Source organism: Procambarus clarkii, chromosome 12 (genome assembly GCF_040958095.1).
Source record: "Procambarus clarkii isolate CNS0578487 chromosome 12, FALCON_Pclarkii_2.0, whole genome shotgun sequence".
Taxonomy (NCBI): domain Eukaryota; kingdom Metazoa; phylum Arthropoda; class Malacostraca; order Decapoda; family Cambaridae; genus Procambarus; species Procambarus clarkii.
Window position 1 is genome coordinate 28,874,311 of NC_091161.1, and position 13,657 is coordinate 28,887,967.

Sequence of the window (13,657 nt, forward strand, 5' to 3'; positions counted from 1 at the left end):
AGTGAGAATAAAAAAACACTCACTATTTTTAGGTCACCTTTCGAAATAATTATTAAGCAAAATGATATAAAAGTTAGCTCTTCGTTTCTTATGAAAGATGTAATATTATTAGTAGTAGAAGCTATTCAAAAATAAAAGAGAAATATCAATGTATATTGGGATTAATTAATAACAAATATGAGAAATTTATATACATTTTTTATAAACATGAAATTTAATTTAAATTTCAAATAACATTAAGTATTATATCAAATTTTGGAATATAAAAAACATTAACTAATTTCAAATATATTTCATTGGAAAATATTTCACATTCATTATTATAGAATAAATTTAGAATATTGTTATATGTTACATTTGAATTTTTATGTTTATTTATAATATCCCAAACTTTTAAAATATGAAATTCCATCTTATCAATATATAACAGATCTATTTGTAGATAAAAATCAATTTCTTCAGTATTTTTGAGGAATTCACTCATTTTTTTAATATTTATTAAAAAAGACATGATCATTCAGTGCTATTCCAAGAAGTACAACTTCAACCAAATTAATGTGAAACATCAACCTCTTCCGGCTTGTGGACCTCATAACTGACTGAAACCACTCTCCTGACTGATAATCATTAGTTATAATATAAAAAAAACACTGCCTAAAATAATAGAAGTAGCACAAACAAACAAGAGATATTTAAATCAAATAAGGGGAACAAACTTAAACTAAAATTTCAAATGATGTGAAGTGACTTATATATTTATATATTAACATTCAGTGATTATTTAAGACACCAGCTAGCTCTAGTAGCTAATGTGATGAACCTATTGGCTTATAATGTCAGGTGTGAATAATTTCCTATAAAAATTTGTAAAAATACACTTATATATGTCGATTGAAAAATTTGCTTTAAGGTTGCTAGAGAGGTTCAAAACCTCTTTATCCTCATAGGATGGGATAATCTTAAATATTTTGGCTAAGTTAACATTAGGGATAATATATAAAATTCTTTTGAAAATTTCAAAAAAATCATATGATGATCCCAAATATATCCTTACATTAGCAAAAGTAATAGTACTTTGCTTGGCTTGAAACTCAAAGTGCATATCTTTCTTTTCAAAAGGGTCAAAGGTTAAAAAAAAGGTACATTTATTTTGACATGGCTTACTCCTTAAAATCCTTTCTTCAGGAGTCCTGTGAACGGTTGGTAGAGTGATACACAGCCTATCAGGTGGTTCCAGTTCCTTAATTGCTTCGCCATATCTCTGGGCATCTTCTTTTCTTATTTTTTTGTGTAGAAAGATAGGTCGACATAAATGACGACGGCGAGGGCGGCGTTGAGGAACTTTTGTCATCTACAAACGAAATGAAACAAATAACTAAGTTGTGTGTTTGTTAGTCATTATTTGTTTGGGGATTGAAGGGGCTAGGCCGGGTGAAGTCTTAGAGTTGTTGAGCCACAAAAAAATAGTTCCAATTGAAGCATATATCAGTTTTAAGTTATATTCACTCCTTCAAGCATATCATTATTTGTATTCACTCATTGAAGCCTACTGTAAATTTGGAGTGGCGTAGTAATTGTAGAGGAAGATTGATGAGAACTAATTGGAAGTGGAATGTAAGTAGGAAATGGAATTTAGGAAGAGTAGGAAGAGGAGGAGGAGAAGGAGGAAGTGATTTGGAACTTTTTGAAAGAGTTATAGAAGATGAGGAAGAGGAGGAGGAGAAGGAGAAGGAGAAGGAGGAGGAGGAGGAGGACGAGAAGGAGGAGGAGAAGGACGAGAAGGAGGGGGAGAAGGAGGAGGAGGAGGAGAAGGAGGAGAAGGACGAGAAGGCGGGGGAGAAGGAGGAGGAGAAGGAGGGGATTGTGAAATTTTAAGTCATAGAAATTGTACTGGAAGATTTATCTAGAGAACTAATTGGAGGAGGAGGAGGAGAATGAGATGGTGGGTGTGTTGAGGCAAGGAAGGAAGATTGATCTAGAGAAATTAGAGGAGGAGAGTAAGTAGGAGTCCAATTAAAATCTTCATCCGGCATTTTTTTTTCCATATTTTCCGTTTCCAGTAACTCGGAAAAGGACATGCTTCTCTTCCTTGTATCCTGAATTTCAGGATCTGGATCGATAAAAAAATAAAAAATAAATAAATAAGCTATGGCTAGGAAAATCTTTTGGTATGATTTTTCATTTTATAGCCACCACAGTAGTACAAAGAGTATTCTGTCTTGAGTTTCGGACAAAGAACTCGGCAGTTATACACTTGAATTGATCCTATGAAATATGTATGATCATCATCATTCTGCATCGCAAAGACTACAAAGACTATGGCTAATAATATCCTTTATCTCTGGGAATGGCTTCCAGGGTCACGGCACCTTAAAAACAGAAAAGACTTGCAACTCACCTTTTACTTTACTGGAGAAATCTCTTGCTAAACCCTTAGAGAGGTGATCTATAGTAGGGACCCCATGGTCCATACTGTTGGGTGTAGCAGGGACAGAGATGTGTGTGGAACCTCGAGTCCTTTAATATTTATACCCTGACAGGATGGGACTCTCCCGGATGGAGGCAGGGGGGTGGGGGAACTCCGTTGAGACCACTAGAACGCACAGCACCACCCTGACACATCGAAATAATACTCTTACCTTTTAAAAAAATGAATACAATTTCACGAAAGATATTTCTTCTTGTTTTGTTATCAGTACGAGTAATAGTCACAATCCCCATTTATATACTGAATGTGCAGTCAACGAAAATGGAAAAAGATTAACAATATTTGAAGATTCAATTAAATTTTGGTTTGTAAGAAATAACCTCAATTTTATAATATCTATTTATTACGATAGAAATTTTAATGAATTATTAGGATATAATAATACAGAACAACATAAATGGTTAAATGCAGAGTTAAAATTTGGGAATGTTTCACAACTATTTATATTAAATAAATTTCAATTACCAGTGAAAAGACGACTGAATCAAAACACAACAAGTAAATTAATAGGAAGAGTTGTAATATTTAGCCATATCAATATTCTTCTAGGTTGCCCTCAAGGCTGGCCATACAGAAAATTATCATCATCAATGAAATATGATTTACAAATTGATGCCTCAGGTAACGAAGAAGAATATCTTATTCTGACGCCCTTAGCAGATACCTATGTCAAGTTTTTAATAGATGGTCAAAGAAAAACACTGTTTGGATCACAGTCATTCACAAATAAAGGTTGTGAATAATGTTAATAAATTATCAGAAAGGTGTGATACCTTAAATAGGATGTCGTCTGTTATCAAATTTGTGTACGATGAGAATAATAAAATATTGGATGAACAAGATAGCATTCTTGACAATATAACAACATATAATAAGACTCGTCCTATACTTAAAGTTCTTCAAGAAGATTTAAATGGGACACTATATAGCACAGTGTATTGGTAATTGTAAAAAAAAGTATTGATTCGCATGATATTACCTATATGCATCAATATTTGTTTGTTTTGAGTATAATAATTATAATTTCAGTAAGTTTATTAATTATTCAATTATATTATATTACATGTGTTAAAACTAAAAAAAAAAAAAAAAAGCAGGAAGAAATAGGAGAGTATATTTCATACGAACTTCCCGAACCACTTTAAAATAAATTTGTGTTAATAAACATCAACATCCCATGAAAAACTTACACTATTTCTTTATCAATGTCTAATGTATCAAAAATGCCCCAAACCCAAAACCAAAAACAACCATTGGAATTTAAAACACAATTCTTGAGATAATCCAACATGATGATGTGTATAGTTAATCTGTGTATAGTTGATTGAAATTGAAATTGAAATTGAAATAAGTTTATTGAGGTAAAATACACACAAAGGGATGAGGTAGCTCAAGCTATTCTCACCCCGTTCAGTACAACGTGTTAATATATACATATACACACATCACAAATAAACATATTACCAAACATTCTGAGAGGTAAAAATATACATTTCCTCCCTCACAAGGAGTATGGTATCAGACGTACACACAAATACTTTTATGACCTAGGTATACTGTATAGACAATTTGCAAGACACCTGCAGATAATTCAACAAAATATTACAATCTTGGTGCAAAATTCTTATATCTCTCAAGAATATCATCAACCTTTCCGTTGTGACACATCCAGGCTATTTGTTCAGGAACAGTCCTTATCTCAGTGTTTCTATATACACTAATCAACGTACAATCAAGAATATAATGGGCAAGGGTGTGAGACCTTAACATACCACATAGTTTACACTTCGTGTCATTACCATGAACATCTATCCCATATTCCCAGTAATATTTGTACCCAAGCCTGAGCCGCATGTACACAGAGTCACTCCAAGCATTTCTCCTTTTACCATAAGTGAAATGGGTGTTTTGACTCGCATACATGTAGTGTTGCATGGTTTGACTACTCTCATACATTATCTCTCTCCTCTCCACTCCCGCCTGTGCCTGAATATTTCTGATTTTGCTTCTTATTTGTCTCATTGTGAATTCACATTCAATGTCAACTTGTGGTTTTGATGTGGCACGTTTGGCCAAGTCATCCGCCACCTCGTTGAGCACTATTCCAACATGAGATGGAATCCACATGAATTTCACACTATAACCTTTCAGCTGTATCTCAGTTATTCTTCTCTTACAGTCCTCCACTATAGACATGAAGACTGGGTTTCTACTGTTTAAGGACTCCAGTGCTCCTCGGCTATCGACAAATACAAAAACATTTTTGTCGTCATGACGTACTTCCTCCAAACACGCCAGAATGGCCTGCAGTTCAGCTTGTGTGGATGATATATAATTACTAAGCCGGAGTTCAATTATCCTGTCCACAGTCCCAAACTCCGTATAATCCCTTATTAGGACACCACACCCTGCCCTGCCATCCTCCGCCACCGACCCGTCGCAATATACATGTAAACTGTTGCCTCTTGGTAACCGAGATATCATGCTTCCATACAAACACCGTAATTGTCCCGGTTCATGATGAATCTTTTTCACCTTGAGGGGTACAATTTCGACGTCTATTTTCTGTACTTTCCAGGGAGCAGACATATTACACTTTCGAGAGGGTTTACAGCAGTCAAGTACGTCGTATTCCCTGAGGTCATGAGCTAATCCTCTCGTATAGCGAGTCTCCCTCAGTTTCCTGGAAGTGTGTACGTCACTCAAGCAGGTCTGAACGCTCTCAAACAGCTTATCCCCTCCTTTTCTCCGCATGAAACGAATAGATACTCTAGTGTTAATGTCACGGACTCTATCACACACACTCTGTAAATTTAACTCCATTCTCATTATTTCAATCATTGCATTTCTTTGACATCCAAGAATAATCCTCATAGCCTCGTTCTGTATCAGCTCTATTTTTTGAATTCTGCCTTGGCCTGTGTAAGACAATACGGGTGCTGCGTAGTCTATCAGGGATCGAACAGTGCTTATGTATAACATCCGCAAGATAGGTACCCCAACACCTTTACCAGAAAAAGCCAGTGCTTTTAGAGGATGCAGACGGGCTTTACATAAGGTGCTGATATGATTTATTTCAGCATTTTTACTCTCACATGTGTATCCAACATACATGCCCAGATACTTGTACTTCTGTACACGGCTCAGTTCCACACCATTTAGAGTAAGTGTTATATTTCTTCGTTTCCTATACTCGTATTTGGTTTTATCTGCATTTATAACTAAGCCTAACTTGTGACAGGTTGTACCAAGTATGTTAAGAGCATCTTGAATTTTGTTCCCAGAAGTGCCTTGTATAAGAATGTCATCAGCATATATGATCGTCGTGACCCCTGGAGGATACATCTCTGATGCTAATCTGTTCATTAATACATTGAATAAGGTGGGACTTAATACTCCCCCTTGTGGGGTACCTAACTGAAACCTCCGTTCCTCAGACATGTATCCCTGGTAATACACCTGACCTTTTCTACCTTGCAGGTAATCCCTTATCCAGTGTAGCAATCTCCCTGTTATTCCCAGATTGGCTAATTCGTATAAGATTACTTCCCCATTGGCTTTATCAAACGCTCCTTGTAGATCAACAAAAACTCTACAATTGTCATCCACATTAGACAAACACTTTAAGAGACAATCCGCAGTACTTTTGCCTTTGATAAAACCAAAGAGATTATTGGACATGTTATCACCTACAAGGTAGAGTAGCCTATTTAACAAAATCCTTTCCATCATTTTACAAAAGCAAGATATTAAGGAGACAGGTCTGTAGCCTCCGTTTGACTTAGGGATAGGAATGATGACAGCCTCTTTCCATTTTCTTGGTAACTTTCCCTCTCTATAACTCATATTAAACAAATCAAGTAAGGGATTAGGTTTCATACCGGCTAAATAATTAAGTATGTCATACGTTACTCCATCTTTTCCTGGAGCAGTGGAGCTGCCACTTTTTATAGCATCCAGTAGCTCATCGTGGGTTGATTGATGTGTATAGTTAATCTGGTATACTAATAACTGTGTTTCCTCTTGGAAAAGAAACGATCTAGTACTACTTACTATCGGATATATATAGCAAATTTCTTCATTTTTACTAAAAGTTCGGCTTGAAATGAAAGAATTCAACAATGTTAAGTTAATAGGAAGTGCACACTTCTTGTTTTCTACTTTACGTATTTGTACTCTACTTATTCCTTTAAAGAGTAGAATTTCTTTAGTATGTTGGATACCACGATTCAAATGACAAATTATTCTTCCCTCTAATGTTTCCAAAGGGTTATTTAATTTAATCTTAACCGTGGTCATTTTACATTCATATATTTTACATCCTATATAGTATTTATTAGGATCTGGAAAAGTTTCGTATAATAAGCGTCCCTCTGTTTCTTCATTTATATCTACATTTATGGTTAATTTTGGATATAAGAAATAAGAGTACGTATAACATGCACCACATGTTATTGAAAATGAAATATTATAAACAGTTGGGATCATTACTATTTCTTTAAATAATTTTGTTTTTGATTGTTGATGTCTTGTTTGCCATGTAGGATGGAATGGGTCATTTATAAATGTCATGTATGGACTTTTAATAGATAATGGAGCCCATGGAATTATAGAATGAGCAAAACAAACAGTAGTAATTTTTCTTACGGTCAAAATTAATAATAATAATAATAATAATTGATTCCAATCCATTAACTTAATTTATAGGATTAATGACTGATTTTCTTGGTCGCACACTTCTTTATATATATTTTGGGAGGATATTGCTCCTGTTCATTATACAAATCGAACCTTGAATAGTTGGCTTTATTGATGTGTATTATTAAACCAAACCAACCGTATACCCCAAAAACGGAAAACAGCACGTAATTATTTTTATTATATAAAACAAGTAATTATTAATTATTATTATATACGTTTATGTTTTGGGGGCTTTGATGTTCTGCCGACTCGATTTTAATGTTTTTAAAAGTATAACAAGGCTTGATTACGTCCAGGTGGGGCATTCAGGGTTAAATAAACTTTTTCCCATTTGTTCAATCTCGTGTGGTCCTTTGCCTGGTTGGCACTGATGATAACATAGCTAATTCTACCTGTTAACAGGTAGTGGATTTTTTTTTTATATTTTTTCATTATAAAAGGATATAGATATTTTTTATTAGGTAAGATTACTATTATGATTTCAATCCATATCCCTAAAATGAAACTTGCCAGCTACATAATTGGTCAAGCAAGAGGATCAGCTGCCATTTGTGGAGAATATGCCTCTGCCACATTAGGCGTGTTGAACAATTATAAAGATATTAAAATATATTGCCTCATTGGGAAGGACTGGCTTGTTGATAAACTTTCAAACTTCATTCCAATCGAATATTCAGGTTATACACTTGCAAAGAATGGAAAAACAAAAAAAGGAGGGTTCATAGCAATCGCTGAATTAATACATCCGGAAGATGTACCAGTATTGATATACTTCATTGAGTCTCCGTCAATACGAGTATTGCTACCTAAAAACTACATTACCTGGAAAGAACAAATTACATCAAAGTTCACAGTTGCAAATGGTACCCTCGACAATGGAGAACCTCCCAACGTTTCCGATATTGTTGGGAGATTTTATGAAGAAGTAATAAAAACTATGGATACTGATGCCGAAAGATGTGGAATTTTTCCTTCATTTAAAACAGATCAAAAAGTTTGTAAATTGTATCCAGTAGATCTAAGGTTGACATTTATTCATCCCCGTTTTGAAATTAAAAGGAAACGAAAAATCTGAGTGGTTTAATGAAGATGAGTATAATATTCCATTTCTTTCAATATTCGAGAGGTTAAAAATACCCGACCTTTGTAATGCTTCTTCAATGACATTACATGAAAGGGAAGGTACTGCAAAGAGGACTATAAAATGTAAATAACAAGGCAAGAAAATTCCCATTGGTCTCTCTGTACCTTCGCTGATATTATACAAATTTGGTTATAAAAGGGCTGAAATATTGAAAGAGCCTATAACCTTAGGCGTAATGGCTTTAGGAACCAGTAATCAGAATATGGACGAAAAAACTTGTCATGGGAGCCTTAAAGAAAAGATGGAGTTGTACTCGCAGGAGGAGTGGGCAAATAAATAAGTATCCACAGTGTGTAAAGTGTTATGAGCCAGTTGGTCTCGTATATACGAGTCTCAGATATTTGATAGATTCAGTCATAACCTAATTGATGGTTATATAATATCAAATAATGATGACCAATACTTATTCAGCCCATATGTCTGTCTTGGGTTACTGACTCGAAATATCAAAATCCTTCCTGTCATATATACTCATTTGCTCTTCCCCAGAGGAAACGTTTTTGTAATTCAGAAGTCTGATGTAATCTGGTGTGTTCTCGGAAATTGCAAAGTGGCTCCTCCAAATACTATAGTTAATTGTATGAATGACCTCTAATTTTTTATAGGCTTTAGGGGACGTCGCACTTGGCCTACAACTTTCATGTTTAAGTTAATTTGTTTATATTTGAGTTAAAACGAATTAACTTAAACTAACACAACAAGAAAATCACTCGGCCTTATTAGGCAAATGGGGTCTTTTTTGCATAGTGGCTGAGAAGTACGTTCTATGCCAGAGAACAAACGTCTCTGCCTACTGTGCAAGAAAGACCCCATTTACCTAATAAGGCTGAGTTCATTAGATTATTTTTAGTCTCCTCACCTGTGTTCAATACTCTGTCAGAATCAATCAAAATAACAGTTTGTGAACTGGTAATAAATAATAAGCCCAAATACAAAATATAATTCTTTATTGATGTGCGTTTAAACCAAACCAACCATATATATATTGAAAAACGAGTGAAATGGCATTTTATTTTTTGGTGCTACGAGTTTTTACATAAATTTTCATTATGCCGGCATTTTTTGGTACATTTCTGATTATTTCTTTGGCAAATACATCTATGATTTAAACAGGATAAAAGTTTACAGTGGCATACTAATTGTTTCAGGTATCTATTATCACTGAGAAAGTAATTTGATTGTCTACGTCAATCTCACGAAGCCCAAGTTGTTAATTCTTATTAATTTCGTTTGGCATTATTCTTTTGATTGTTTTATCAAAATCGTTTCTTGACAGATATTGGTTAATCGTTCCAAATTTTTTAGCTACACGATATAAATCTCTTTCATTGTCTATTTCGATGATAATTCCACTGATTGTTCGCATTCCTGTTCTGTTTTCCCTATCTTCTTTAGGTATTATCACATTAACAGCATCATATAGGCTAACAGGTGTTACATTTGCCAATGACAATTGTAACATTTTGGAGGCATTAGTTATCTGACGCTCATAAACTTTGCTTCTAATAGTTCCTAAATTTTCAATATGTAAATTATATGAATCGTTATTTACTTCAGAATTATTATCATTAGGTTTACCATCTTCTAAATTACATAATCTTCTATTCATTATTACTTCAGGCGACAGCACAATACCAGGTGATGGTGTTGGTGGTGATAATATAGGGGGTAATGAAGGTGGCGGTATTTGTGGCAGGGATAATATGGAAGTAGAGGCAGTTGTAGCACCAGCAGAAACAGTAACAGTAACCTCCTCAACCTCATCAAAAATTATTTCTTCCATGTCTGGCAACGGTGAAGAAATCTGATGCAGCAGCGGACTTGATGACAGGGAATACTGCAATTATAAAAAAAAAAATATTTTAGTATACAGAAATTAATTGAGGACTCTTGTTTTCCAAGGTTGAACTGAAAACAAAACCAATAAATATTAAGGAATTTTACCTGAGGATCATTTGCTTCTTTGCCTCTTTTTTCTTCATCCTCTTTGTCTTCTTCTTCTTCTTCATTGTCATCATAGTGACAGTTATTGAACAATTGGCTATATATTGAGGGCGAAAGACGAATCTTCATAACTATTGGCGGTTCTATACCAAAAACTGCCTTGTAAGGCGATATGCCAATTCCACGTGAATATGCTGTGTTTTTGGTGAATTGCACAAAGGGAAGTCCAGCTGACCAATCTCGCGTTTGATTTTCACACATCCAACTGCCAAGCATTTTGATTACATCCCCATTCACACGTTCAATACTCCCTTGGGTCTGTGGATGACGAGGTTTGCTATTAATGAGGAGCATGTTGGGCCACATTTCGTTTGAAAGCTCTTGAATGACCTCGGCCACAAATTCACGGCCATTATCGCTCTGCAAAATTCGTCGGGCTCCCAAGAGAGCAAATATATCGAGTAAGTGGCGTGCCACTTCAATCGCCCGTTTACTGCGAAGAGCTCGTAAAACCGAAAACTTTGTTAAATGATCCTGATAATGTAAAATATATTTACACACATCCTCCTTCTTGTTGCATATTTATTAAGTCCATTTGTCCTCGCTCCGCAAAACTGGCAGATACAATGGGCCGTATTACCCCTTTTTTTCGTCGAGGAAGTCGTTTCAAATTGCATATGTGGCAGAGTGAAATAAAGAGTTTCACCGATTGTTGAGTGACGTTAGCGATAGTTTTACTTACTTCAAAATAAGTTCTTTTTTCTCCTCCGTGACAAACTGCTCTGTGTGCATCATAAATCGTATCATACAATTGCCCTTGATGTATGAAACGACGACACATCCGGCCAGGATCAGCTGTTGTTGTTCCTGTTGTTGTTGTTGTTGTTGTTGTTACAGCCGTAGTAGAATGATGACGACGATGATTGTCACTGGTCAGTTTACGCTTGGTCCCCCGCTTCATTCTTCGTTCAGTTTCGTCGATGGTTACTAGGACGTCATCCCCAAATAGATTTTTGACATCATATCGAGACAATAGATCATATTCATGAGATGTCTTTGTAGTCAGTTTCAATTTAGCATTTTTGACTTCAATATCTTGTGCTAAATTTTCTCGAGTGAAAATTTTCCGGCTTCCATGCCCATCTGTTTCTAACATTTGGCTAATTTTTAATTCAAATTCCTTTTTTTGTCTCACCTCTTCTTCTCTCTCACGCCCTTCATTAACTTTTTGTCCCAAAGGTAAAGACGTGGATGATGAAGGTAATGGTTCTTCATCAACACTAGTATTGTTATTATCACTTCTTTCTTGTTGTTTCTGTCCACATGTTAAAGGAGAGGAAATTGTAGGTGTGTCCTCCATGCTGGAGCAAAATCGACTGACTCTGATATTAACCCTCACACGCTGAATATTTTATATTGACCAATCACTGGCAGGCTTTCTTGATTAAGCTGGCAGTTTACAGTTTGTGCTTATTTGACTAAATTATTCCTGTAAGACAACACATTGTTGTTACATTCTAGGTCAATTATTTCAAGTTAAAATGTCAGTGTCATCAATACCTAGCAAAATTATTATAATACTTTGCCTAATGGGCAGAGTGCACTTATTGTATGTGGAAAACCAAAAAAAAAACAAGGAACTAGACTAAAATTTAATTTATTGAATATCATCAATTCAATGTGTGTGTTGCGGGTTACGAACAAAAAATCAGTGTAGCATCATACCCTCCTGAGAGAGTGAAATATCATCAGTTCAATGTGTGTTGCTGGTTACGAACCAAAAAATTCAGTGTAGCATCATACCCTCCCTGAAAGGGTGAAGGGAGGTGTTAAAAGCAAAACAATGATAGGGTTAATTACCAATGATTGAATGTTGTTTGGGGAAGTTGGTTGACGGTTAGCCAATTTCCTTAACTCTCAAAACTTAGCTGATGTTCTTTTTTATGTTAACGACCACTTGTATATCTTCCTTAAGTATGTTAACTATAGCCTGAAGTGCATCCTGCTGCCATTTTAGGTATTGTGATATATCCTGCACTTTGTCAACAACCAGTCCATACCGTTGGGCTCGCGGAAAACTACCAGGCTTTATAGACTGAGCCATTAGTTCATTCAAACATCCCTTGAGGTCCTGCAGCTGCATACACAAGTTTTCTAATCGCAGTCGAATCTGATCCTCTGTTTCTTCTAGTGGTAGAGTTTTTTTCCTTTCAACCTCTTGTGCTGACACCAATTTTAGAACTCGGCGCATTATATTTGTCTGTTTTAACCTAAAATTCTGAATGGCAGCTTTAATTGTCGTCTGCATACAACTTAATAGTCTTATATCATCCATGATATTCTTCATACTATTATGAAGTTTATTGCCATATTCTTCTTGATACTTTAACTGTTTCTGTAATTCCTGAAATCCCACTTTTACAACAGGTATCAATTTCTTTGGGTCAGGATTTTTTCGCTTGCCCGGTTCCCACAATGCTGGATCAATTCCTATAAACAATAAATAATTCATTATGATTTTTAATTCCACAAATGTAGGTACAATAAAAAATACCCCGTAATATCTTCACTTTTGTCATTATGTCACGATAAGTAGATGGATTGGTCATATCAGAATCATTTACATCTTTGCGGCGTATCAAGATATTTCTTCATTTGTTGTTCAGTTAAAGTCAACATTGGAATAATCTGTTCAATAAACAAATTCTGAAACAGAAAAAGTAGGCATTTTTGTCTCGGTCTGGCTATCTACCTGACTGTCTGTCAAAAACGTTCCATTAACAATGTCCCTTTTAAGCTAATTTGATTATTTAAGCCAACCTGATATCAAATCCCATGAAATAGATTGGTGCAAGCTATAATAAGGCTTACCTTAAAAATTGGATTGTATGATGCTCTTAACATATGACTAAAGGTGTCAGTGGTAGATGCACGTTGAATCTCTCCTAGACGGTATATATATATATATATATATATATATATATATATATATATATATATATATATATATATATATATATATTATATATATATTTTCGTATATTAATACATCTTCAGAAGGAGTGAAGATGTATTCTGAACTTCAGAATATTTAGACTATTCCTGGGGACCATTCAGGCTTGTTCGCATATATAAATATATATAAATATATATATATATTATATAAATATATATATTATATATATATATATATATATATTATATAAATATATATATATATTATATAAATATATATATATATATTATATAAATATATATATATATATTATATAAATATATATATATATATTATATAAATATATATATATATATTATATAAATATATATATATTATATAAATATATATATATTATATAAATATATATATATTATATAAATAT

At 34.3% G+C, this 13,657-nt stretch overlaps 1 protein-coding gene, 1 long non-coding RNA gene and 1 other non-coding gene across 3 annotated transcripts in view; all 3 read right to left on the reverse strand.

The window, feature by feature from the left end:
• Positions 1-397: 397 nt before the first annotated feature.
• LOC138363893 (uncharacterized) overlaps positions 398-13,657 on the reverse strand; it is a 167,598-nt gene continuing 154,338 nt past the window's right edge. Inside the window, exons 2-3 of the long non-coding RNA XR_011228234.1 lie at positions 2,399-2,613; positions 398-1,351 (exon numbers count right to left, since the gene is read on the reverse strand). This is a non-coding gene — a long non-coding RNA (uncharacterized lncRNA). The remainder of the gene's footprint in view (positions 1,352-2,398; positions 2,614-13,657) is intronic.
• LOC138363891 (uncharacterized) lies at positions 9,296-10,853 on the reverse strand. The gene is made up of 2 exons (XM_069323360.1): positions 10,278-10,853; positions 9,296-10,170 (listed from the first exon to the last, which is right to left on the reverse strand). The coding sequence occupies exons 1-2, from the start codon at positions 10,641-10,643 to the stop codon at positions 9,544-9,546; spliced, it is 993 nt and encodes a 330-aa protein (XP_069179461.1). The 5' UTR covers positions 10,644-10,853; the 3' UTR covers positions 9,296-9,543.
• The window catches only part of LOC123753672 (uncharacterized), a 110,955-nt gene continuing 109,213 nt past the window's right edge, over positions 11,916-13,657 (reverse strand). Inside the window, exons 2-3 of the transcript XR_011228231.1 lie at positions 12,902-12,983; positions 11,916-12,767 (exon numbers count right to left, since the gene is read on the reverse strand). This is a non-coding gene — a transcript (uncharacterized protein). The remainder of the gene's footprint in view (positions 12,768-12,901; positions 12,984-13,657) is intronic.

What these genes read in the sequence shown, in the direction of transcription:
- LOC138363891 (XM_069323360.1), bottom strand. Translation starts at nt 10,643, where the DNA reads ATGTGGCCCAACATGCTCCTCATTAATAGCAAACCTCGTCATCCACAG. An exon ending in AAGAAGCAAATGATCCTCAG is followed by an intron (nt 10,171 to 10,277) that starts GTAAAATTCCTT and finishes TTATAATTGCAG; the next exon opens with TATTCCCTGTCATCAAGTCC.